The sequence below is a fragment of the Grampus griseus genome (genome assembly GCF_964374135.1).
Source record: "Grampus griseus genome assembly, chromosome: 11".
Taxonomy (NCBI): domain Eukaryota; kingdom Metazoa; phylum Chordata; class Mammalia; order Artiodactyla; family Delphinidae; genus Grampus; species Grampus griseus.
Genome location: NC_139005.1, coordinates 38,326,795 through 38,353,549, shown reverse-complemented (window position 1 = coordinate 38,353,549; position 26,755 = coordinate 38,326,795). Strand labels below are relative to the sequence as shown.

The 26,755-nt window shown below is 38.2% G+C and overlaps 1 protein-coding gene across 1 annotated transcript in view; it reads left to right on the top strand.

Annotated features, from left to right (window-relative positions):
* Nucleotides 1-668: 668 nt before the first annotated feature.
* RPAP3 (RNA polymerase II associated protein 3) overlaps nt 669-26,755 on the top strand; it is a 41,739-nt gene continuing 15,652 nt past the window's right edge. The window contains exons 1-9 of the mRNA XM_082664974.1: nt 669-737; nt 3,471-3,654; nt 4,435-4,575; nt 9,626-9,748; nt 10,579-10,706; nt 13,862-13,983; nt 14,715-14,785; nt 15,804-15,929; nt 17,631-17,758. Of these exons, the coding sequence (XP_082521100.1) occupies nt 3,502-3,654; nt 4,435-4,575; nt 9,626-9,748; nt 10,579-10,706; nt 13,862-13,983; nt 14,715-14,785; nt 15,804-15,929; nt 17,631-17,758 (992 nt within the window). The 5' untranslated portion in view covers nt 669-737; nt 3,471-3,501. The remainder of the gene's footprint in view (nt 738-3,470; nt 3,655-4,434; nt 4,576-9,625; nt 9,749-10,578; nt 10,707-13,861; nt 13,984-14,714; nt 14,786-15,803; nt 15,930-17,630; nt 17,759-26,755) is intronic.

Genomic DNA, 26,755 nt, shown 5'->3' with positions numbered 1-26,755 from the left:
AGGCAGACTGAGAAACTGGTTTGCCGAATACAAGAACTTAAAGAAAAAAAAAACTACTACAAAAATTGCTAGAGTTACTAGTTTACATAGCCTGTTTATGGTAGACAAACAGTAACTTTCTCACATGATTATCATACAAAGGTTGTAAAATACCATTACACACAGCAAGGCAAATATTAAAACTGAGGGGAGGGCTTCCCTGGTGGCGCAGTGGTTGTGAGTCCACCTGCCGATGAAGGGGACACGGGTTCGTGCCCCGGTCCGGGAAGATCCCACATGCCGCGGAGCGGCTGGGCCCGTGAGCCATGGCCGCTGAGCCTGCGCGTCCGGAGCCTGCGCTCCGCAACGGGAGAGGCCACAGCAGTGAGATGCCTGCGTACCGCAAAAAAAAAAAAAAACTGAGGGGAATGCAAGGAATTATTCAAGGCGTTATTATTTGGGGAATCAGAACAAGTCAGGATGATCCTGCAGTTTTTGGATTACCTAGTGTGAAGTTTGGTCATACCGGAAGCAGGCAAAACAGGAGATTTTGCTTTAACACACCTGTCAACGCTCTAGGCTGGTTCTACCCCGAAGAGGGCACAGTGTATCTGACCTTCTGCGCACGCTCCGACCCGGCTCCAGGGGGCGGGGCGAGGGCACGCGGGGACTTGTGGGAAAGCCCAGGAAGGCGGGGCCCGGCGTGAGTCATTGCGGGCGGGAAGCTGCGGCAGTGGGGACGGTAACAGCACGTTAAGGTGAGCCGGCTTTGCGGTTATCACCGGCTGCAGCAGCGAGGAGGCTTTTGGGGTCGCCCTGCGGGAGGAGGGGTGCAGCCGTGGGTCCCGGGTGAGGCCGAGAGGGCAAGGGCGGACGGCAGGGCCCGGCGTTGGGGCGGCGCGGCGGTGTCTAGGGTAGAGGCGCACCGGCGAGCTTGTTACGGGAGGGGCTCGCCCCGAGCAGCCCGGGCCTGGACGGACAGCCTTGCTGTCGGTCTCTCCACCCCGGCTGCCTGGATTATTGGGCGATTTGCGTTGGTCAGGACCTTAGATCCACCCTCCCTAGGGTACCTCGGTGGGGCCCGCCCCCTTTTGGCGTGGGTGTGCAATGCTCGCCCGGATATTGGGTATGAAATTGATACCCCAGGCGCTGGAAGTTTCTGGTTGCCTGCCTGGACGCAGGTTCCGTGGGAGCAGAGGTGATAGGTGAAATGGAAAAGGTTTCTTCTCCCCCCCACCCCCCAACGTATCTCAGTGGCTTGCTGCGCTTTTATTCACTTTTTTTTTTTTTTTTTTTTTGCAATACGCGGGCCTCTCACTATTGTGGTCTCTCCCGTTGCGGAGCACAGGCTCCGGACGCGCAGGCCCAGCGGCCATGGCTCACGGGCCCAGCCATTCCGCGGCATGCGGGATCCTCCCGGACCGGGGCACGAACCCGCGTCCCCTGCATCGGCGGGTGGACCCTCAACCACTGCGCCACCAAGGAAGCCCTTATTCACATTTTTGAGTCCTTCGGCAAAACATTGTACTAGCTTTGTTTTTTAATGAGATATACGTATGTGATCAAACATGGGCACTGCCTGAAAGAAGCTTAAGTTTAGTTTACTTTCTGACGCAAGGCCGGGGGGTCAGAAGACCTATATGCGGTTGCAAACATCTGTTCCTCCTCCTAAACGAATCCCTTTTCTAATCTCTTCTGTCTCTCCCATCCTAACCAACCCTCACCCCCCTGTCCACCCCATACACACTTAAGCTTTGAATTCCCTCCCACCTTTTTGGGGACCTTGCCGCATCACGCATCCCCTTTCCTATATTTTCTTTTACCTTGCTCCTCAATTCCCCCCTATACTCGTGGGCAATTTTAGGTTATGAAAGGCAAAATTATGCTAATCCCCATATAATCTCATTTACTCAGCTCATTTTATTTCTCTCCTTAAAAAAAATCCCATTAAAACTAAATCTTTATATGACTAAATATAATGCACTTTATTTCCTCCATGTGACTTCTGTGGCCTTTGAGACTGCTAACTTTCCGTATTCTTGAACTAAAACTTCTCTTCTGTGACAGTACTCCAAGTTTTCCTCCCAGCTCTCTAGATGCCACTGCCTGATTTTTACTGTGTTGGCATTTCTTCCTTGGTTTGTTCCCTAGATATGTGTTCTTCAGGCTTCCCCCAGCGCCCCCCCCCCATTGTCACAGTAATTAAACATATCCAAATCTCATGATTGTAGCTTCTACCTTTATGCTAGTGACACCCAAATTTATATTTCTAGCCCTCTGTAACTACATACTGGCTATGTCCTGATGTCCCATAAGAACTCAGTCACCTTATCCCAAACTGAAAAAAATCTGTCTTTACACATGTTCTGCAATCCTGAAACCTCTTTTCCTTTTAAAATTGTGATTCCTGACTCAGAGTGGTACCACTAATCTTACCAGGCTCCCAAACCAGAAATCTAAGCCTTTGAGTCCTTCTCTGCTCACCAACTCCTCAATCTAATGAGTCATCATGTCCCTTTTATTTTACCACCTTAATGTTTCCCACAGCTTTCAGACTGTAGGTCAGATCTCATGGCCTGGCATTTCCTGATCTGTCCCATATTTGTCTTCTCTTCCGTTATTCTCCCTCCCAGTCCCTCATTCTCCTGGCCCGCTCCTCCACATTAATCACTTGGCTGGCCCCTTTTGAAACATGGCTAAATTTCAGCACCTCTGGGGACTCTTTCCTTGAACCTGCCACTCTACTGTCTGATTTATACCTGTCCTTTGTGGTCAGCCCCATTAGCATCTGCATGTACCGCTAGCACAGTGGTTCTCAACCAGGGGATATTTGAAAATGTCCGGAGACATTTTTGCTTGTTACAGTCCAGAGGGAAGGGAGTAATACTGGCAGCTAGTTAGTAGAGGCCAGGGATGCTGCCAACCATCCTACAATGCACAGGACGGCCAACCCACAACAAAGAATTATCCGGCCCAAAATCTCAGTAGTCCCAAGGTTGAGAAACCCTGCCTAGCATAATATTTTGTTACTCAGTACTTCGATCATTTTCTTTTCTCCTCCACTAGAGAAGGGACCTTGTCTTGTTTTTGCATCCCTAAATCTTGATACAGGGCCTGTCACATAGCCAAAGTTCAATAAATGTTGAAAAAAAAAAAAGAGTAAAGGAGGTAATTAGGCTAAACTTATAAACTCCAGAGATGAGCAGCCAATCTGCTACCATAGGCTGCTTGCTAATTTTCAGTGATTTCCTCCCTGTTGCTTTTCATTCACGTTGCGTGGATGCCCAACCTATCTGTTTACTTTGCATTTGTTTATTCAGCAAACATTGATTGACTCATTTTAAGCATAATATACTGATATTTTCTTTCTTCTGCATCACTGTAGGTTCCTTTCCTTACATGTATCTTGGCCATTTATGAAGAGGTAAAGATCATTAATTAGCTGGGTTTCAAAAAAAATAAACCAAATAATTCTATTTAATTCTTATCAGAGGTTGGTTGATAAAAACTGTGCAGGCCACAATGACTTCAGCAAGTAAAGCAATTGAATTACAACTACAAGTGAAACAAAATGCAGAAGAGTTACAAGACTTTATGAGGGATTTAGAAAACTGGGAAAAAGATATTAAACAAAAGGATATGGAACTTAGAAGACAGAGTGGTGTTCCTGAAGAGGTAAATTGCTTAATTAAATTCCTACTTTAGCATCCAGCAAAACTATCTTAAAGTAAAGCACCACCTTTAAAATGTTTTGTGGAAATACTGATTGAAGTGATTTGCTTTCTGCCAACATTTTGAAAAATTCTACTTTTTAAAGTCTTTGTAATAATTGTATTAACTATGTTAAGACATTTTAAGGCTTAGTGAATAGTTCCTGAAAGGAAGACCATGTGATAATTTTAAGGTAAATGAACAGAATCATAAAATATGTGGGTGTGTATATAATTCTGTATATCATATAATTATATATTTAGTGATATATTAACATACAGTATTGCCGTAAAAACTTAGGTAGTACCTAGGCTCAACCAAATGGTTTTCTTAAGACAGTGCATTCAAATACGGATAGCGTTTTCATACTGTTTGTAATGATGTGGAGTCAGTTCAGTGTGCCATTGTACTGCTGCTAAATCATTGTACCAAGGCTGAAGATCAGGCAGTTTTTGAATTTAGGATTGCAAATCCTAAAATGCAAAGTGTATAATTAAAATTTCTAGGTAATATCAATACTTTTCTTATGACTGAACAATGTTCAATATTTGTCAAAGGATGAATTAAACTTTTTAGGCATAAGTTATCATTATAAATGAGTGAATTGGTATTTCTAACCACTTGAAAATTAAATTAAAAATTACTTTTACTTGAAAATATACTTCAGTGAGAATTTTGAACATCGCTAGTTATACAGAAAAGAAAAGAGCAGTCTTAAAACGTTGTGTTGTTTTCCCTTCCTAGAATTTACCTCCTATTCGAAATGGGAATCTTAGGAAAAAAAAGAAAGGCAAAGTTAAAGAGTCATCTAAAAAAACCAAAGATGAAAACACAAAAAACAGGATAAAATCTTATGATTATGAGGCATGGGCAAAACTTGATGTGGTAAGTTAATCTGGTTATATGCTTCTTAGTATTTGAGTAAAATTTTCTTGGAGTTAGTTAAGAGTCATGGATTAAATGAAAAATCATGTAGAGTTCTTAGGACCTGTGTCTTTCTCTTGTAGACTACTTTGTGTGGAATAAAAACTTAAATACCTAGCTGTTCAGTTAACTAGATTATTTTTTCTCCTACAGTCCTCTATCAGTGAATAGTGGCTAAAACAGCTGGATTCTTTTCTTTTTTCCTATTTTTTCTTTTTTTCTCCTTTTGCACAAATAGTACATAAGAGATCCAGTGTACTCTTCACCCAATCTCCCCTAATGGTTACATCTTATTTAACTATAGTACAGTATCAAAACCAGGAGATTGATATCGGTGCAATGTATGTATAGTTCTTTGCCATTTTATGACCTGTAGATCTGGGTAACCACCATTGCAATTAAGGTACAGAAATATTGCATCACCACAAAGACCTCTCCACCTGTAGTTGTGCCTACCTCCTTCCTCTTCATCATCTCTAACCCTTAAACAGCCAGAATTCTAAGATAGTAATAATATGAGAAAAGAAGGACTCTACCAACATTTTTTTTTTTTTTTTAATAGACTGAAGGACCTGTAGAATACTGGCTAAAAGAGAATGCCTTTGAGTTTAGTCTTAGGGCTAGGGCTGCGTGACAATAGAATTAGGGCTATCTTGATTTCAGGAAGGGCCCTTCTAGGCTGGTGTGGTGCATGCCTCCCATCTCCCACACATGAGACACAGTGTAGCTGGAGAATTAATTACTCTGCCTCATAACCCTCTACCCAGTATTCCAAGCAGCCACTGTCAGGCCAACCTGTGAACGGGAACCTGTGAACGGGAACCTGTTGGCCAACCTTATTCTAGACTCTGACCCACCCTAAGGGTTGATTTTGTTAGGTTGATTTGGAATACACACTCGCTTTTAGTCTTTTTAAAAGTGTTCATTATGTAATATTTGATTCATACAAAATAGTTTGTAGAGATACGTGTTCTAAAGCATGATAATAAAATGAATACATAAACCCACCACCTAACATAAAGAGAAGTTTTTCAATCCCATTGAAGCTGCCATTGTGCTCCTTCCCTGTCCCATCTTCTTTTCTCCTCTCTATCTTCAGAGGTAACTACTATTCTGATTTTTATGTGTATTATTTTCTTTGCACTTTTTTGTTTTAACATTTTTATTGAGGTATAACATTCATACAGTAAAGTCCCAAAATCTTAAATGTACAACTTCCTGAATTTTCACTCATGTACAAAACTGAGAAACTACCATCCAGATCAAGATATAGAACATTTCTCGTATCCCAGAAACCTCCCTTTTCGGTTGATTACCTCCCAAAGGTGGCCACTGTAGTGATCTCTAATATTGTAGATAGGTTTTGCCAGTTTTGGAATTTCTTACAGTTGTATTGTACAGTATGCACTGTTCTCTGTTTGGCTTCTTTTGCTATTGTCTGAGATTGATCTGTACTGTCAGTAGCAGAAGTTTGTTCTTTTTCATTGCTGATCAGAATTCCATTGTGTGGCTATATCACAATTTGTGTATCCATTCTCCTATTGATATACACTGAGTTGTTTTCAGCTTGGGGCCGTTATGAATAAACCTGCTATGAACATTCTTGTACATGTCTTTTGATGGATATAGCACCTGGGATGGTATTTGCTTGGTCATAGTTTGTATATGCATTTAGCATTAGAGGATACTGCCAAATGGTTTTTCAAATTAGTTGTATTTCTCTTTTTATAAAACATTTATTTTTAATTAATTAATTTTTAAATTGAAGTATAGTTGATTTACAATTTAGTTTCAGGTGTACAGCAAAGTGATTCAGTTTTATATGTATATATACACACACACTTATCTGTACTTTTTCAGATTCTTTTCCATTATAGGTTATTACAAGATATTGAATATAGTTCCCTGTGCTATAGTCGGTCCTTATTGTTTATGTTTTATATATAGTAGTGTATATCTGTTAAACGCAAACTCCTAATTTATCCCTCCCCCACTTCCCCCTTTGGTAACCATAAAGTGTTTTCTATGTCTGAGAGTCTGTTTCTGTTTTGTAAGTGAGTTCATTTGTATCACTTTTTTCTTTGTCCTTTTTAATATTTATTTTATATTGGAGCATAGTCGATTAACAATGTTGTGTTAGTTTCAGGTGTACAGCAAAGTGATTCAGTTATACATATACATGTATCTATTCTTTTCCCGTTTAGGTTATTACAGAATATTGAGCAGAGTTCTCTGTACTATACAGTAGGTCCTTGTTGGTTATCTATTTTAAGTATAGTAGTGTGCACATGTCAATCCCAAACTCCCAATCTATCCCTGCGCCCCGACCCTTCCCCCCGGTAACCGTAAGTTTGTTCTCTAAGTCTGTGAATCTGTTTCTGTTTTATAAATAAATTCATTTGTGTCTTTTTTTTTTATTTTTTAGATTCTGCATATAAGCAATATCATATGACATTTGTCTTTGTCTGACTTACTTCACTTAGTATGATAATCTCCATATCCATCCATGTTGCTGCAAATGGCATTATTTTATTCTTTTTTGTGGCTGAGTAATATTCCATTGTATATATGTACCACATTTTCTTTATCCCTTCCTCTGTCGATGGACATTTAGGTTGCTTCCATGTCTTGGCTATTGTAAATAGTGCTGCTAGGAGCATTGGGCTGCATGTATGTTTTCAAATTAGAGTTTTTGTCTTTTCCAGTTATATGCCCTGGAGTGGGATTGCTGGATCATATGGTAGCTCTATTTTTAGTTTTGTAAGGAACCTCTATACTGTTCTCCATAGTGGCTGAACCAATTTACATTCCCACCAGCAGAGTGGGAGGGTTCCCTTTTCTCCACGCCCTCTCCAGCATTTATTATTTGTAGACTTTTTGATGATGGCTGCTCTGACTGGTGTGAAGTGATACCTCATTGTAGTTTTGATTTGCATTTCTCTGATAATTAGTGATGTTGAGCATCTTTTCATGTGCCTGTTGTCCATCTGTATGTCTTCTTTGGAGAAATGTCTATTTAGGTCTTCTGCCCTGGTTGTATTTTTCTTAATGAAACCAAGGCTAATTGAGTCCAGAGAGAGCACACGTTGTTATTTAAATAGTATGTCATCTGCTTTAGTAATGTCTCGATGCAAGAAAAGTATGATTTTGGGTCTTGAATTTATTACTGTTGGAAATGATACTTTCTGAACATGATTTATTCTCTGCTAAGTATTATTTAGTCTGCTTTCATTTTTTGTAACTTTACCTCCTTCTATGTAGCCTTTTCCTTTCCATAAATTGGAATCTTCTTATAATGCCCTTTCCTAAAAGGCATCATGTCAGATGATTTCTTAGAGAGTTGCTTTCTACAGTCATTTATTCATTCAACAGATATTGATTGAACTCCTGGTTTGTGTGGCCAGTGCAGTCATGGTTGTTCCATTCTAGTTCAGATCTGAGCAGCGGCTTTGGTGTTCTGCTGCTATTAGTTTTCTACACTTGTCTGTGTAACAGGGTTGGACAGTCTTGGCTTTAATCTTGGTAGGCTGATGGAATTTCTAGAATCTTCATGCTAAAACACATAGCTAAATTTCAGTCCATCTTTGAATGTTCTTTCAATGAAACTAAGCATAGGTCTTATTTTGTTTTTTAATTTATCAACAATTTTTTCCTACATAAATTATTTAAAATAGTATATTGTTAAATACAGAAAGGATTTTGTTTATATAATAATTAAGTTTTTGTTTACATGAGTTTTTTTAAATAAATTTTTAAATTTTATTTTACTTATTTTTGGCTGCATTGGGTCTTCGTTGTTGCGTGCGGGCTTTCTCTAGTTGCGTCAAGAGGGTGTGCTACTCTTTGTTGCGGTGTGCGGGCTTCTCATTGCGGTGGCTTCTCTTGTTGCAGAGCACGGGCTCTAGAGCACAGGCTCAGTAGTTGTGGCTCACGGGCTTAGTCGCTCTGCAGCACGTGGGATCTTTCCGGACCAGGGCTTGAACCCGTGTCCTCTGCATTGGCAGGCGGGTTCTTAACCACTGCGCCACCAGGGAAGCCCCGTTTACATGAGTTTTAATGAACTCTTTAATGGTTACTGGTTTAAAATCTCTTACTAGGGAGTTCCCTGGTGGCCTAGTGATTACGATTCTGGGCTTTCACTGCCGTGGCCTGGGTTCAGTCCCTGGCTGGGGAACTGAGATCCCGTGAGCCAAGTGGTGCGGGAAAAAAAAGAAAAATCTCTAACTAAAAATCATTCTTTTATTATATGTGCTAAAAAAAATGATTAAAAAAATACTGATGGGGTCCATGAAATGATTCATTACCATGAAAGGAATGTGTGAGTCAAAAGAGATTGGGAATTGCTGGACTAGCATCTTATGTATTTTCTTTGGTAGAGTCAGCTATATTTGGAATAGACTGAGAAACAGTATAATATAGTCATTGAGAGCCCTCTGGAGGAGGCAGACTGCCTGGGTTCAGATCCTCATTTGGCCACTTACTAGCTGAGTGACCCTGAGTGAGTTAACTAACTTCTATTTGTCATTTCCTTCAAGTGAAACACATGAAGTTGCTGTGAGAATCAGGAGTTAATTGTGCTCTACAAGCAGTTTTTGTTTTAAAAATAAGAGAAAAAAAAGGTTTTTAGACAAAACCTTTCTCTGCTGTTGGATGCAATTACATAGATTTGGGGTTATTTGCAAACTTCTCTTACGTAAAGGAATAATACTTCACTGCTAATAGTTTGTGATTTAGGGGTGATTTTTAGACTCTATTGACTTAGCTTACTTTATGAATTCAAAGTCAGATTCTCTAAGTGGTTTGGATCTTGGTTTTCTAAGCAAGAATACCCTTTTGTCTGGGTTTAGTCTTAAGAATGAGAGGTTACTTGAGTTGCTTTTGTAGGCCTTTAGGTCCTTAGATTGTAACAACTTAATGTTCTGTTGAATGTTCTTTTGGGGGGGGCGGAGTTTATCTTCTGTTTTTAATGGTCATGTAATCATGAACACTGTTTCCCTACTTTTGATTTCAGGACAGTATCCTTGATGAGCTTGACAAAGAAGAGAGTACCCATGATTCTGTGTCTCAAGAATCGGAGTCAGAAGAAGATGGGATTCATGTAGATTCACAAAAGGCTCTTGCTCTAAAAGAAAAGGTACTCTTTAGGTTAGCCGTTGGTTCCTTCAAGTAAGCAGGATATGTAGAAGATCATGTCCATCCCAAGATTTCTACAGCATAATTTAGGGGGTGTTCAAACTTTAAGCTGTTATTGGCTATATCGCTATCGGGAGGCAGTACAGTGTAGTGGTTAGGAGTATGTGCTCTGAAACCAGATTATCTAGGTTCACATCCTGTGACAAGTTCTTTAAATTGCCTGTGTGTACTCAGTTTTCTCAGCTGTAAAATAAGATTAATATTATTACTAAACCTCAATGGGTGGTTGTGTTATTAAATGAATTATTATATGTAAAGTGCTTGGAGCATACAGAGTTACTCCAGGGCTTTAAGTAGTAGACTGAAATACTAATCAGATCAGTGCGTGATTCTTGACATGGACGTTATATCCCACTCCTCCATATCACAGACCATCTTTGGTTGCTCTTTGGAACGTTCAACATCTCCCTGAGGAATGCCTCATTATTGTAAAACTGGCTGTATTGCTTTTCAAAGAGGTGGCACTCTTCCAGATTAAAATTTATCTTTATGCCTTTCTTTTGTTACATTTCTGTGGGTTCATATTGTCAACAAGAAGTATATAATGCTAGGTATTTTACTCATTTTTCTGCCAGGGCTCTTGGATTGTGACCAAACTATGACTATGTAGTGAATTTTAGCACTTGTAAAAAGACCACTTTGCTTAATTCCCTTGCCTTTCCTGTGAGCCTTGATCACATGGCTAATGAGATAGGAAGAGATGGATAATAATGAAAGAAAATGGCTCTGGAATTCTGTGCCAGTATATATCTGACTCGTATGCTTTTTCAGGGTAATAAACACTTCAAACAAGGAAAATATGATGAAGCGATCGAATGCTACACCAAAGGCATGAGTGCTGACCCATATAACCCTGTGTTGCCAACAAACAGAGCATCAGCGTACTTTAGACTGAAAAAGTAAGGAGTTTCCATAATGTGTGTGAATATTGTATGTGTATATGGAGACTTGAAAAAAAAAAACTTTCGTGATAAAATGTGTGGGGACGCTTGAAAAAGTTTTACATTTCTTTTCAACTACAAATTTTTGTAACTCACTCCCTTTTATTTAGTTCTTTTACTTAAGCCATTTTAAACATTCAGGTGCTCAAACCCTGCTCCTGTAGCCCACTTTACCGTGGTGTTCCTCCTCTAAAAGTTGAGTAATGATGCGCTTTACCTAATTCACAGGTGCAAAAAAAGTTAGCTGGGTAAAAATTTTTTATAAATTAATTTTGCTTCATTATTTTGAAAAATTATTTATCCACTATTTAACACAGAGAACTTTTATTATGGTAAACTTAAAATGTGTTTCAACATTTGTTTAAGTCATACCCTTTAAATAAATACTTAATGTTGAAGAACATAAATGTGTATGGTCTTAATCCTAAGCAGGGAACTGACCTATCATAAGAAATTTTAAAAAGACAAATACCATCAAGGAGGACATGCTTACTGTTTTAATTATTTGGAAATACGAACTATATTGGTGTCTGAGTTTTTACTGTTTTAAATAGAATATTTTTAGATCTTTGAAACTCGTGCTATTTATATCCTGACAGATTAGGGGAATATTTACATTTTATAATATTTGATATCTACACTATGTAAGTGATGAAGAAAAATTTTAAATAAACCTGCATGAGCCTGCCACCCAGCTTAAGAACCAGAACATTATTTTTGAAGCTACCTTTGATATTCTTTTCCATATCCTGACCCTTGTCCCTCCCAGTAAACCATTATCTTGAGTTGTATATCATTCTTTTGATTTAAAAAAAAAAAAGTTCATTATATATGTATGTATCTTTAAATAATATATTGTATAACATTGCTTATTTTTGAGCTTTAAAAGTATTTCATACTGGATGTAGTCTTCTGTGGCTTGTCTATTTCTTTGAATAGTATCTTTCTAAGATTTGTTTGTATTTTGCATATAGCTGTAGATCTCTCATTTTCACTGTTATATGCAGTTCCTTTTTAGTAATATACCATTATGTATCCATTCTCCGGTTGCTGGATTGTTGGTTTGTTCCTTTCTTTCTCTCTTTCCTTTTCTTCTCCCTGCTTTCTTTCCCTGCCTTCCACCCTCCTTCCCTTCTTATTTAACAACAGTGATACTGTGAATACTCTTGTACCTATTTCTTGGTGCTGGGTCATAGGATGTGCACAGGTTCAACTTTAAATGGTGGTAACCAGTTGCTACAAGGGTAGTTGTAACATTCCTGTTAGCAGTGTATAAGAGTGAATGTTCCGTATCTTTACCAACACGGGTATAATTGGGCTTCTGAATTGTTTTCAGTCTAGGGGGTGTAAAATGGTAATTCACTGTGACCTTAACTTGCATTTCCCCAATTTCTAATGAGGTTGAGCATCTTCTTATATGTTTATTCACCACTTATTTATTTTTTTTCTGTGAAATGTCTGTTTTATCTTTTGACCATTTTTCTGTTAGGCTGTTTTGCTGTTGATTTTTAAGAGTTCTTTATTCTAGATACTAATTCTTTAGTGTTTATTTATAATAATTATCTTGTCTCAATTTGTAGTTGGTCCTCCTTTTTTTATGGAGTCTTGGTGAGCAGAAATTTTTAATTTAATATAATTTTTTATTATTATTTTTATTTATTTATTTATTTATTTTTTGCGGTACATGGGCCTCTCACTGCTGTGGCCTCTCCCGGTGCGGAGCACAGGCTCTGGACGCGCAGGCTCAGCGGCCATGGCTCACAGGCCTAGCCGTTCCGCGGCATGTGGGATCTTCCCAGACCGGGGCACAAACCTGTGTCCCCTGCATCGGCAGGCGGACTCTCAACCACTGCGCCACCTAATTTTATTTTTTAAAAATATATTATTATTATTATTTTTTTGACCCCACCATGTGGCATGTGGGATCTTAGTTCCCCAACCAGGGATTGAACCTGTGCCCCCTGCATTGGGAGCTCAGAGTCTCAACTACAGACTGCCAGGGAAGTCCCAGAAATTTTTAATTTTAATGTGTTTCATTTATTGATTTTTGTAAAATGTTGGCACTTTGAAAAATATGATTTGTTAAAGTAGTTTCCTTCCCTGAGTTCGTAACAGTCTCCTATATTTACTCCTAAAAGTTTTACTTTTCACTCTTAAGTCTTTTTATATATGCTGAAGGTAGAATTCCAGTTTCATATCTTTTCACATGAATATCCCAGTTGTTTCAGACCTATTTGTTGAATATCCATGCTTTCCCCATGAATCTGCAATTCCACTGTTGTCATATGTCAAGTTTGCACGGATCTCTTTTTCATCTCTCTATTCTTTACATTGATCTGTTGCCCATTACTATAACCATTCCACACTGTCTTTAATTAGTATAGCATTATAATTATAATTTCTTGGTATTTGGTATAGGGCATTCTGCTACCTTATTATTCTTTAGGAATGTTGGGTATTTTTGAACTTTTACTTATCAGTATAAATTTTAGAATCATCTTGTCAAATTCCTTGAAAACTTTTAATTACAATTGCTTGGATTTATAGATCAGTTTGGAGAGAATTATATTGTTGTGTTTTTGTGTCTTATTATAGATGAATGTGAAATTGCTCTACTTCTTTGATGTCTTTGAAGACAGTCTTGTAATTTTCTGCATATGGATCTTGTACATCTTTTGTTAAATTTATGAGTTTTTTGTTGCTGATCTCTAGTAGAGTAGCCACCTTGCTAAACTTTCATTATTTCTAACAGTGTCTCCAGATTGTTTTTGAGTTTTCTTGGTAGACCATCATATCATCTAAGAATGTCAGTTTTGTTCCTTCCTTTACAGTTCTTTTGGCTGTTATTTCTTTCTTATGGAACTACGTTGGCCAGGACCTCTAGCACAGTACTGAGAAAAAGCAGTGATAGTGGGCATTTTTGTTCTTTGCTTTAAAGGGAGTAGTGCTCAGGTCTCACCATCAGGAATTATTGATTTTAGTGGGCTTCACTAAAAGGAGATGGGAAACATGCCTTCAGTTGGGAAGTAAATTCCCTTTTCAGAGATTTCAGAAACAAATTTTTTGAAGTTTTGGTTTAACAGATGATTTTTATTTATTTTTTTAAATTGTAGATTTGCTGTTGCTGAGTCTGATTGTAATTTAGCAATTGCCTTGAATAGAAGTTATACAAAGGCTTATGCAAGACGAGGTGCTGCTCGAGTTGCTTTGCAAAAATTAGAGGATGCCAAAAAAGGTATTAATATTTTCCAAGTCATCCATATCTAAAAAATTATTTAAAATTTTAATTTAACTGATGCTATATGAAGAATAATAGAGAATGACAGTTACGACCTTCAGAGATCTGTCTATTATTGAATAAAACTCATTTTTGCAATTTAAACTGTGTCTTGATATTTTGGGAAAAGAGCATGTTATTTGCCACCAATTAGACTTTGGTTCAAATTCTCATTTGACCATGAGCTGTGTGACCAGGAGAAGGTTACGTATCTTCTCTGATTTTCAATTTCTCATCTGTAAAATAGGGATTAAAACATCTTGTTGGCTATTATGAGGCTAGAGGTAATGCATGTAAAGCCTTAACACATTTTTATTTATTTGTAAATTCTAAGCCTTCCATTATTCCATAAAATAGGTTTGCATAGTACAAATCACAAAATCTGAATGACGCTGATGTCTGAAAGATTGTGCTCCTTCTTGGTTTTATGAAGTATAACTTATGATAGCAAGTATTCTTCCCGGGGCTGGTAGAAGAAGGTGATCTGTCACAAGGATTCTGTCAGGGTTTTGTCTGTCCTGGGGGAATGGAGGCAGTCCAGTGGCATAATGTTAGTGTTTCTTAGTTCCTCTTAATTTTGCTACAGGATAGTTACCTATTTGTCACATGTAAGCAAATGATTGTTTTTCTATACCGGTTTTTTAATCTCATATGTCTTTCAAATATTCTTTATCTTCTGTTTTACTCAGATTATGAAAAAGTATTAGAACTGGAACCCAATAACTTTGAAGCTACAAATGAACTCAGGAAAATTAATCAGGTAAACTGGTTATTTAAATTAAGTACATTACTTATTACTTTTATTTGATGAAGTAAAGGTTTTTGCATAGACTTTGTACTATGTAACATAGACATTTTTCTACTTTTAATTCTTTGTACTATAGAGTTTTTTACTAAACAAATGTGTAAGCTAGAGGTGGTATAATGGTATTTAAAGATTCTTAATTAGTTATTATCTTAAAAAGTTGTCTGAGATATTTAGAACTACTGCTGCTTCACTTTTTCCTAGATGTCAGAATCATTTTTCTTTATCTCACTGATTTTCTGATTTGGCTTTTGTGCTTTGATTTTTGTACTTTTGCATATTTCTTTGATTTTGTATAGTTTTAAAGTTGCTCCATCTTTATGGTCTATATAGCAAAAATAATACTAATTTTTTAACAGTAAGAAAATAGGTACTTAAATGTAAAATTTGCTGTCAAATGATACTGAACAGTTACATATTCCTTTTACTTTGCTGTTGAATCAGTTATCATTATTTTGCCATCTGTTGAAACTTTGATAAAAAAGTGACAATGATTGGGGAAAGTCTGCCTTTAAATATTGCCATTACTTATTGCACATAAAATCTGTTGGTAGATATATCAACTTGATTATAATTGTGAACTGTATTGTGTATTTTCGTGTTTTGTCCTAGGTCAAATAATGACTATGAATATTAAATTTGAGAAATTTGGTGATGTGGTCTCAAATACCTTCTTTATTTTTGAAAATTGTTCCTAGAACAGTGTAGAAATTCAATAAATATTTGTTGAATAAATAAATGAACAACTGTCTTTAGTGAATATTACTTATTTTAATTGGAATAAGATACACATTAAATTTCTTTGCTTTTTATTTTAGTAAGTAGAAAGATTTTGAATTGGCATAAATATTATTTTAATTATTTGAAATGTGGCAGGAATTCTAATATATTTGAATAATTTATTGTTTTAAAGTCAAATATGTATGCGTCTTCCATTACTTGTTTTATTTTAGCTGACTGCTATGTCTCCTAGGCTTTAACTTCCAAAGAAAACTCATATCCAGAGGAAGCTGATACAATGATTAAGTCAGCTGAAGGAGAGAAAAAACAAATTGAAGAGCAACAGAATAAACAGCAGGCCATTTCAGAGAAAGATCGGGTAATCCAGGATTCCAACAAATATATGTTTCTCTGAGCTTACTCTTAGCTTTTTGTGTATCAGTTAAGTTTCTGTCTTTCCTAATATTATATTAAAATTCTTCTTCAGTAGAAACTGAAACTTAAATATACTAAAACTTCTGGGGCCTACTAATTAAAACTTTGAGTAATTGATGACTTAATACATAATATTAAAAAAGTATTTAAGTTTAGGAAACAAATTATTTTTGAGCATTTTAACATATATTTACATATTGTGGTTATAAATGTAAAATACAAATAAATTACAATTCATTCTTAATTATTTTTCATTAACTCCCACTGAACTATTTCTGATAAAAATTTCTTTAGAAATCCTGAGTTGAGATTTAATTTAACATATTATAGCCTTTCATGGACCCACAACAAATACTTATGGAATGATTATTGATTGTGATATATCTGATTCTGATTAGAAATAAATGTTACAGTGAACTCTAGTATACACATTCCAATACAGTTTAATTTATCCTATGTTTAGGTGTATTAATGTTACTGAAGAGTGAGCTGTACAGTCTGATACTCTGTTCTTTCACAAAAATTATTTGAGTTTTGAAATTCTTCTGTAGAGATTCTATTTTTTTTGGCCGTGCCTTGTGGCTTGTGGGATCTTAGTTCCCTGACCAGGGTTTGAACCAAGGCCCTCAGCAGTGAGAGCGTGGAGTCCTAACCACTGGAACGCCAGGGAATTCCCTGTACAGATTCTAATATTACTAAAGAGTATAATATTCGGGCCTATATTTATTTATTTATTTATAAAATTCTATTTACTTATTTATTTTTTGGCTATGTTGGTCTTCGTTGCTGCGCGTGGGCTTTCTCTAGTTGCCGTGAGCGGCAGCTACTCTGCGTTGCGGTGCCCAGGCTTCTCATTGTGGTGGCTTCTCTTGTTGCAGAGCACGGGCTCTAGGCACACGGGCTTCAGTAGTTCTGGCGCACGGGCTTCAGTGGTTGTGGCTCACGGGCTCTAGAGTGCAGGCTCAGTAGTTGTGGTACCTTGGCTTAGTTGCTCCACGGCATGTGGGATCTTCCCAGACCAGGGCTCGAACCCGTGTCCTCTGCATTGGCAGGTGGATTCTTAACCTCTGTGCCACCAGGGAAGCCCCTGGGCCTATATTTATTTTTTATTTATTTATTTATTTTTTTTGCAGTACGCGGGCCTCTCACTCTTGTGGCCTCTCCCGTTGCGGAGCACAGGCTCCGGACGCGCAGGCTCAGCGGCCATGGCTCACGGGCCCAGCCGCTCCACGGCATGTGGGATCTTCCCGGACCGGGGCACGAACCCGTGTCCCCTGCATCGGCAGGCGGACTCTCAACCACTGCGCCACCAGGGAAACCCCTGGGCCTATATTTATTAAAATGTGTTTTTAATTTAAGCTTTGTCCAATCTTAATTAATAAACTAATGGTTAATGCCGCAAGGTAATATAGTAGCATACTTTTTTTTTTAGTACTGAAAAGAGATTAACACCATTGGAAAAGCAATCCAAACTAACAGATCCTAAAACAAGTATCATGGATTTTTAGCAATTAAAATATAGTTTAATTACTGATATAATAAGGATGGGTATACTTGCAGTGTTGCTAAAGATTTGAATTCAACTAACTTTTTTTTTTTGCATTTTCTTTTTTATTCTTCTCCATACTTCTTTCCAAAATGACAGGGGAATGCATTTTTCAAAGAGGGGAAATATGAAAGAGCAATCGAATGCTATACTCGAGGGATAGCAGCAGATGGCGCTAATGCCCTTCTTCCAGCTAATAGAGCAATGGCCTATCTGAAGATTCAGAAGTAAGTATTGGTTACTTTTAATTCTTTTCAAGATGAAAAATGAAATTTACCATAAATTGGCATATTAGCTAAATAATAAATTTAATTCATTTACTTCTAAGCATTAAAGTTAGAGAGAGAGAGTTGTGTATGTGTGTCATAGTACATATTCAGTAAAAGTTAGCTCTAAAATATTTTTCCAGTTTTAATGCTCTGGCATTACACAATTTAACGCTTCTTTTATTTCTTTATGTTATTCTGAATTAGTGATTTGAAAGTTATTTTTAACCTCAGAACCCTTTGGGCAGAATCTTACCTGGAAGTGTATACATATATAACAAAAGGGAATTGCTGTCATTGAAACTGCTGATTGATTACATATACAACTAAAACTTGGTCCTGTGATACTAACCACATATTTCTGGATGCACTCAAGGGCTCCATGTTGGACAGTCAGCAGGATAATATCTGATGACAGAAACTATGTCTTTCAATCTGTTGTAATAATACTTTACACACTAGTTACAGAATTAAAAATTCCTATAAATATTATAAGTAAGGATTCTAAACTATTCTGGTGCCGTAGACCACTTGGGCTGCATGGTGCACCTTTCTCAAGATAATATTTTTAACTGCATAGTGATACATTTAGGATTACAAAGGAAATCAACTATGTTGAAATAGTTTTAAAAATATTAAAATTTGTGATACATTGGTATACATACTTTTAAAAATTAACATAGTACAAAATGAGAAACTATGTTTAAAATACAGGCAAGTTAAAAATAAAAATACAGGCAAGTTAAAGTTACAAAATTTTTTAAAGACATATTATTGTGAAAGTTTGAATAAAGCCACTAGAATTTGGGGGTGTTCTTTGATACATCTTCCACATATTGATCAACCAGTATGTCTAGGTAATGCCCAGAAAGCAGCACAGATGATTACATTATACCAGTGTGATAACATATGGCTGCATTCTTTGGCATCCGAGTGACTGCTAGGGACAGCGTTGCCTGGTAGCTGGCCAGCTGTGTCGTAAGAGCATTTATAAACAGGGGTACTATGATCACATGCAAACAAACAGCAGGTTAAACTGCCACTGTATTCCTGAAGTTGTTGTGTTATCTTAAAGATGTCTATAACAAATGTAATGTGATATGAAAATAACTGATTTTTATTGGTGACAAAGTCATAGGTACTGTTTTTACTACTGTGGTTTGTTATCTACGCTTGTAATTGAAAGGAAAGCTGCATTTCATTTGAAAGTTAATGAAAATAAGGGTACAGTATTTTTCCCAACCAAGTTTTCAGATCTCTCACAGGATCTCAGGATAGGAACCTCTATCATATAAGAAAATTTTGATTGTATATTTAACCTCATTGAAATTAATAGACACATTAGAAGTGTATTATTTTGATTAGTCAGAGTAAAAGATCATTGCATATCTTACTAACTTAGGAAAATTTTGAATTTTGCTATTCCAGAATTGCACATGATTTAAAAATTGTAAGGCGTACATTTTTAGGTTTGACTAGTGCCAAGAATAATACCTTCTAATAGGTGATTATATTTACATTTATGAGAGCTCTAATTTATTGTGTTTTATTGCTTTAGTTGATAACCACATAAGTATATTATGACAAGTTAACAGTATTTTTTAATTTGAAAGAACTATTTTGTGACTTTTTAAAACACCTTTAGTGGAGTATAATTGCTTTACAATGGTGCGTTAGTTTCTGCCTTATAACAAAGTGAATCAGCTATACATATACATATGTCCCCATATCTCCTCCCTCTTGCGTCTCCCTCCCATCCTCCCTATCCCACCCCTCTAGGCGGTCACAAAGCACTGAGCTGATCTCCCTGTGCTATGCAGCTGCTTCCCACTAGCTATCTGTTTTACATTTGGTAGTATACATATGTCCATGCCACTCTCACTTCGTCCCAGCTTACCCTTCCCCCTCCTGGTGTCCTCAAGTCCATTGTCTACATCTGCGTCCTACGTTCTTCATAACCATTTTTTTTTTTAGATTCCGTGTATATGTATTAGCATAAGGTATGTGTTTTTCTCTTTCTGACTTACTTCACTCTGTGTGACAGACCCTAGGTCCATCCACCTCACTACAAATAACTCAATTTCGTTCCTTTTTATGGCTGAGTAGTATTCCATTTTATATATGTGCCACACCTTTTTTATCCATTCATCTGTCGATGGACACTAGGTTGCTTCCATGTCCTGGCTATTGTAAATAGAGCTGCAATGAACATTTTGGTACATGACTTTTTGAATTATGGTTTTCTCAGGGTATATGCCCAGTAGTGGGATTGCTGGGTCATATGGTAGTTCTATTTTTAGTTTTTTAAGGAACCTCCATAATGTTCTCCATAGTGGCTGTATCAATTTACATTCCCACCAACAGTGCAAGAGGGTTCCCTTTTCTCCACATGCTCTCCAGCATGTATTGTGTATAGATTTTTTTGATGATGGCCATTCTGACTGGTGTGAGGTGATACCTCATTGTAGTTTTGATTTGCATTTCTCTAATGATTAATGATGTTGAGCATTCATTTGTTTGTTGGCAATCTGTATATCTTCTTTGGAGAAATGTCTGTTTAGGTCTTCTGCCCGTCTGCGGATTGGGTTGTTTGTTTTTTTGATATTGAGCTGCATGAGCTGCTTGTATATTTTGGAGATTAATCCTTTGTCAGTTGCTTCATTTGCAAATCTTTTCTCCCATTCTGAGTGTTGTCTTTTGGTCTTGTTTATGGTTTCCTTTGCTGTGCAAAAGCTTTGAAGTTTCATTAGGTCCCATTTGTTTATTTTTGTTTTTATTTCCATTTCTCTAGGAGGTGGGTCAAAAAGGATCTTGCTGTGATTTATGTCATAGGGTGTTCTGCCTATGTTTTCCTCTAAGAGTTTTACAGTGTCTGGCCTTACATTTAGGTCTTTAATCCATTTTGAGCTTATTTTTGTGTATGGTGTTAGGGAGTGTTCTGATTTCATTCTTTTACATGTAGCTGTCCAGTTTCCCAGCACCACTTACTGAAGAGGCTGTCTTTTCTTCATTGTATATTCTTGCCTCCTTTTATCGAAAATAAGGTGACCATATGTGCGTGGCTTCATCTCTGGGCTTTCTATCCTTTTCCATTGATCTATATTTCTGTTTTTGTGGACAGTGCCATACTGTCTTGATACTGTAGCTTTGTAGTATAGCCTGAAGTCAGGGAGGCTGATTCCTCCAGCTCCGTTTTTCTTTCTCAAGATTGTTTTGGTTATTCGGGGTCTTTTGTGTTTGCATACAAATCGTGAAATTTTTTGTTCCAGTTCTGTGAAAAATGCCATTGGTAGTTTGATAGGGATTGCATTGAATCTGTGGATTGCTTTGGGTAGTATAGTCATTTTCACAGTGTTGATTATTCCAATCCAAAAACATGGTATATCTCTCCATCTGTTTGTATCTTTATTTTCTTTCATCAGTGTCTTACAGTTTTCTGCATACAGGTCTTTTGTCTCCTTAGGTAGGTGTATTCCTAGGTATTTTATTCTTTTGTTGCAGTGGTCAGTGGGAGTGTTTCTTTAATTTCTCTTTCTGATTTTTCATCATTAGTTTATAGGAATGTAAGAGACTTCTGTGCATTAATTTTGTATCCTGTTACTTTACCAAATTCATTGATTAGCTCTCGTAGTTTTCTGGTAGCATCTTTAGGATTCTCTATGTATAGTATCATGTCATCGGCAAACAGTGACAGCTTTACTTCTTCTTTTCCAATTTGGATTCCTTTTATTTCTTTTTCTTCTCTGACTGCGGTGGCTAAAACTTCCACAGCTATGTTGAATAATAGTGGTGAGAATGGGCAACCATGCCTTGTTACTGATCTTAGTGGAAATGGTCTCAGTTTTTCACCATTGAGAACAATGTTGGCTGTCGGTTTGTCATATATGGCCTTTATTATGTTGAGATAAGTTCCCTCTATGCCTACTTTCTGGAGGGTTTTTATCATAAGTGTGTGTTGAATTGTGTTGAAAGCTTTTTCTGCATCTAATGAGATGATCATATGGTTTTTATTCTTCAGTTTGTTAATATGCTGTATCACATTGATTGATTTGCATACATTGAAGAATCCTTGCATTCCTAGGATAAACCCCACTTGATCATGGTGTATGATCCTTTTAATGTGCTGTTGGATTCCGTTTGCTAGTATTCTGTTGAGGATTTTTGCATCTATGTTCATCAGTGCTGTTGGCCTGTAATTTTCTTTCTCTGAGACGTCTTTGTCTGGAAGTGTTTGAGAAGGCTAGGTGTTAGCTCTTCTCTAAATGTTTGATGGAATTTGCCTGTGAAGTCATCTGGTCCTGGGCTTTTGTTTGTTGGAAGATTTTTAATCACAGTCTCAATTTCAGTGCTTGTTTTTGGTCTGTTTATATTTTCTGTTTCTTCCTGGTTCAGTCTTGGAAGGTTGTGCCTTTCTAAGAATTTGTTCATTTTTCCAGGTTGTCCATTTTATTCGCATATAGTTGCTTGTAGTAATCTCTCATGATCGTTTGTATTTCTGCAGTGTCAGTTGTTACTTCTCCTTTTTCATTTCTAATTCTGTCGATTTGAGTCTTCTCCCTTTTTTTCTTGATGAGTCTGGCTAATGGTTTATCTATTTTGTTTATCTTCTCAAAGAACCAGCTTTTAGTTTTATTGATCTTTGCTATTGTTTCCTTCATTTCTGTTTCATTTATTTCTGATCTGATCTTTATGATTTCTTTCCTCTTCTTAACTTTGGGTTTTTTTTGTTCTTTTTTCTTTAATTGCTTTAGGTGTAAGATTAGGTTGTTTATTTGAGATGTTTCTTGTTTCTTGAGGTAGGATTGTATTGCTATAAACTTCCCTCTTAGAACTGCTTTTGCTGCATCCCATTGGTTTTGGGTCATCATGTTTTCATTGTCATTTGTTTCTAGGTATTTTTTGATTTCCTCTTTGATTTCTTCAGTGATCTCTTGCTTATTAAGTAGCGTATTGTTTAGCCTCCATGAGCTTGTAATTTTTACAGATTTTTTCCTGTAATTAATATCTAGTCTCATAGCGTTGTGGTTGGAAAACATACTTGATGCAATTTCAATTTTCTTAAATTTATCAAGCGTTGATTTGTGACCCAAGATATGATCTATCCTGGTGAATGTTCCATGAGCACTTGAGAAGAAAGTGTATTCTGTTGTTTTCGGATGAAATGTCCTATAAATATCAATTAAGTCCATCTTATTTAATGTATCATTTAAAGCTTGTGTTTCCTTGTTTATTTTCATTTTGGATGATCTGTCCGTTGGTGAAAGTGGGGTATTAAAGTCCCCTACTATGTTTGTGTTACTGTCGATTTCCCCTTTTATGGCTTTTAGCATTTGCCTTATGTATTGAGGTGCTCCTATGTTGGGTGCATAAATACTTACAATTGTTATATCTTCTTCTTGGATTGAGCCCTTGATCATTATGTAGTGTCCTTCTTTGTCTCTTGTAATAGTCTTTGTTTTAAAGTCTATTTTGTCTGATATGAGAATTGCTACTCCAGCTTTCTTTTGATTTCCATTTGCATGGAATATCTTTTTTCCATCCCCTCACTTTCACTCTGTATGTGTCCCTAGGTCTGAAGTGGGTCTCTTGTAGACAGCATATATATGGGTTTTGTTTTTTATCCATTCAGCCAGTCTGTGTCTTTTGGTTGGGGCATTTCATCCATTTACATTTAAGGTAATTAGCAATATGTATGTCCCTATTACCATTTTCTTAATTGTTTTGGGTTTGTTATTGTAGATCTTTTCCTTCTCTTCTGTTTCTTGCCTAGAGAAGTTCCTTTAGCCTTTGTTGTAAAGCTGGTTTGGTGGTGCTGAATTCTCTTAGCTTTTGCTTGTCTGTAAAGCTTTTGATTTCTCCATCGAATCTGAATGAGATCCTTGCTGGGTAGAGTAATCTTGGTTGTAGGTTTTTCCCTTTCATCACTTTAAATATGTCCTGCCACTCCATTCTGGCTTGCAGTTTCTGCTGAAAGATCAGCTGTTAACCTTATGGGGATTCTCTTATATGTTATTTTTTGTTTTTCCCTTGCTGCTTTTAGTATTTTTTCTTTATATTTAATTTTTGATAGTTTGATTAATATGTGTCTTGGCGTGTTTCTCCTTGGATTTATCCTGTATGGGACTCACTGCGCTTCGTGACTTTGATTGACTATTTTCTTTCCCATATTAGGGAAATTTTCACCTATAATCTCTTCAAATATTTTCTCAGTCCCTTTCTTTTTCTCTTCTTCTTCTGGGACCCCTGTAATTTGAATGTTGGTGCATTTAATGTTGTTCCAGAGGTCTCTGAGACTGTCATCCATTCTTTTCATTCTTTTTTCTTTATTCTGCTCTGCAGTAGTTATTTCCACTATTTTATCTTCCAGGTCACTTATCCGTTCTTCTGCCTCAGTTTTTCTGCTATTGATTCCTTTTAGAGAATTTTTTATTTCATTTATTGTGTTGTTCATCATTGTTTGTTCACTCTTTAATTCTTCTAGGTCCTTGTTAAACGTTTCTTGTATTTTCTCCATTCTATTTCCAAGATTTTGGATTATCTTTACTCTCATTACTCTGAATTCTTTTTCAGGTAGACTGCCTATTTCCTCTTCATTTGTTTGGTCTGGTGGGTTTTTACCTTGCTCCTTCATCTGCTGGGTGTTTCTCTGTCTTCTCATTTTGCTTAACTTACTGTGTTTGGGGTCTCCTTTTCGCAGACTGCAGGTTTGTAGTTCCTGTTGTTTTTGGTGTCTTCCCGAAGTGGCTAAGGTTGGTTCAGTGGGTTGTGTAGGGTTCCTGGTGCAGGGGACTGGTGCCTGCATCTGGTGGATGAAGCTGGATCTTGTCTTTCTCGTGGGCAGGTCCGTGTCCAGTGGTGTGTTTGGGGGTGTTTGTGACCTTATTATGATTTTAGGCAGTCTCTCTGCTAATGGGTGGGGTTGTGTTCCTATCTTGCTAGTTGTTTGGCATAGGGTGTCCAGCACTGTAGCTTGCTGGTTGTTAAGTGGAGCTGGGTCTTAGCATTGAGATGGAGATCCCTGGGAGAGCTTTCACCATTTGATATTATGTGGATCTGAGAGGTCTCTGGTGGACCAATGTCCTGAACTTGGCTCTCCCACTTCAGAGGCACAGGCCTGACACCTGGCTGGAGCAGCAAGACCCTGTCAGGCACATGGCTCAGAAGAAAAGGGAGAAAAAAAGAAAGAGAGAGAAAAAAAAGAAATAAAATAAAGTTATTAAAATAAAAAAATTAAAAAGTAATAAAAAAAGAAAAGAAAAGAAAAAAGAGAACAACCAAACCAAAAAACAAATCCACCAATGATAACAAATGCTAAAAAACATACAAAAAACCCCCCAAAAATTAATGGACAGACAGAACCCTAGGACAAATGGTAAAAGCAAAGTTGTGGAGACAAAATCACACACAGAAGCATACACATACACACTCACAAATAGAGGAAAAGGAAAAAAATATATTGTTGCTCCCAAAGTCCACCTCCTGAATTTGGGATGATTCGTTGTCTATTCAGGTATTCCACAGGTGCAGGGTACATCACGTTGGTTGTGGAGATTTAATCCGCTGCTCCTGAGGCTTCTGGGAGGGATTTCCCTTTCTCTTTGTTCACACAGCTACCGGGCGTTCAGCTTTGGATTTGGCCCCGCCTCTTCGTGTAGGTCACCTGAGGGCGTCTGTTCTTAGCTTAGACAGGATGGGGTTAAAGGAGCAGCTGATTAGGGGGCTCTGGCTCACTCAGGCCAGGGGGAGGGAGGGTTACGGATGTGGGGTGAGTCTGCGGCGGCAGAGGCCGGCGTGACGTTGCAACAGCCTGAGGTGCACCGTGTGCGTTCTCCTGGGAAAGTTGTCCCTGGATCATGGGACCCTGGCAGTGGCAGCTGCACAGGCTCCTGGGAGGGGCGGTGTGGATAGTGACCTGTGCTTGCACACAGGATTCCTGGTGGCTGCAGCAGCAGCCTCAGCATCCCATGCCCGTCTCTGGGGTCCGCGCTGATAGCCGTGGCTCATGCCCGTCTCTAGAGCTCGTTTTGGCGGTGCTCTGAATCCCCTCTCCTTGCGCACCCCGAAACAATGATCTCTTGCCTCTTAGGCAGGTCCAGACTTTTTCCCGGACTCCCTCCCGTCTAGCTGTGGCGCACTGGCCCCCTCAGGCTGTGTTCATGCCGCCAACCCCAGTCCTCTCCCTGCACTCCGACCAAAGCCCGAGCCTCAGCTCCCAGCCTCAGCTCGCCCGCCCCAGCCGGTGAGCAGACAAGCCTCTCGGGCTGGTGAGTGCTGGTCGGCACTGATCCTCTGTGCGGGAATCTCTCTGCTTTGCCCTCTGCACCCCTGTGGCTGCGCTCTCCTCTGTGGCTCCGAAGCTTCCCCCCTGCCCACCCCCTGTCTCCACCAGTGAAAGGGCTTCCTAGTGTGTGGAAACTTTTCCTCCTTCACAGCTCCCTCCCAGAGGTGCAGGTCCTGTCCCTATTCTTTTGTCTCTGTTTTTTCTTTCGCCCTACCCAGGTATGTGGGGAGTTTCTTGCCTTTTGGGTGGTCTGAGGTCTTCTGCCAGTGTTCAGTAGGTGTTCTGTAGGGGTTGTTCCACATGTAGATGTATTTCTGATGTATTTGTGGGGAGGAAGGTGATCTCCACGTCTTACTCTTCTGCCATCTTGAAGGTCTCCCTATGTGACTCTTATTTGTATCTTTTTCTAGTGTATGTTTTAGATTCAGTTAATATCAGAAGTTTTCTCTTCTACATAGTGACTGCTGTCAGATATTACAGACTAGATGAGGAACAAGGAGAAGAGCAACTCTTTCAAACAGGAGTTTGACCTGAACCGAGATCTAAAGGGATAGTATGATTAGTGAGGTGAAAAAACAGGTCGAGTGTCCTCGTGCAGGTTCACAGGCACAGGAGTGGGAAATTCCATGGTACCTCTGGAAAGGACAAGTGGTCCGTATGGTGGCTGGCATGCAGGG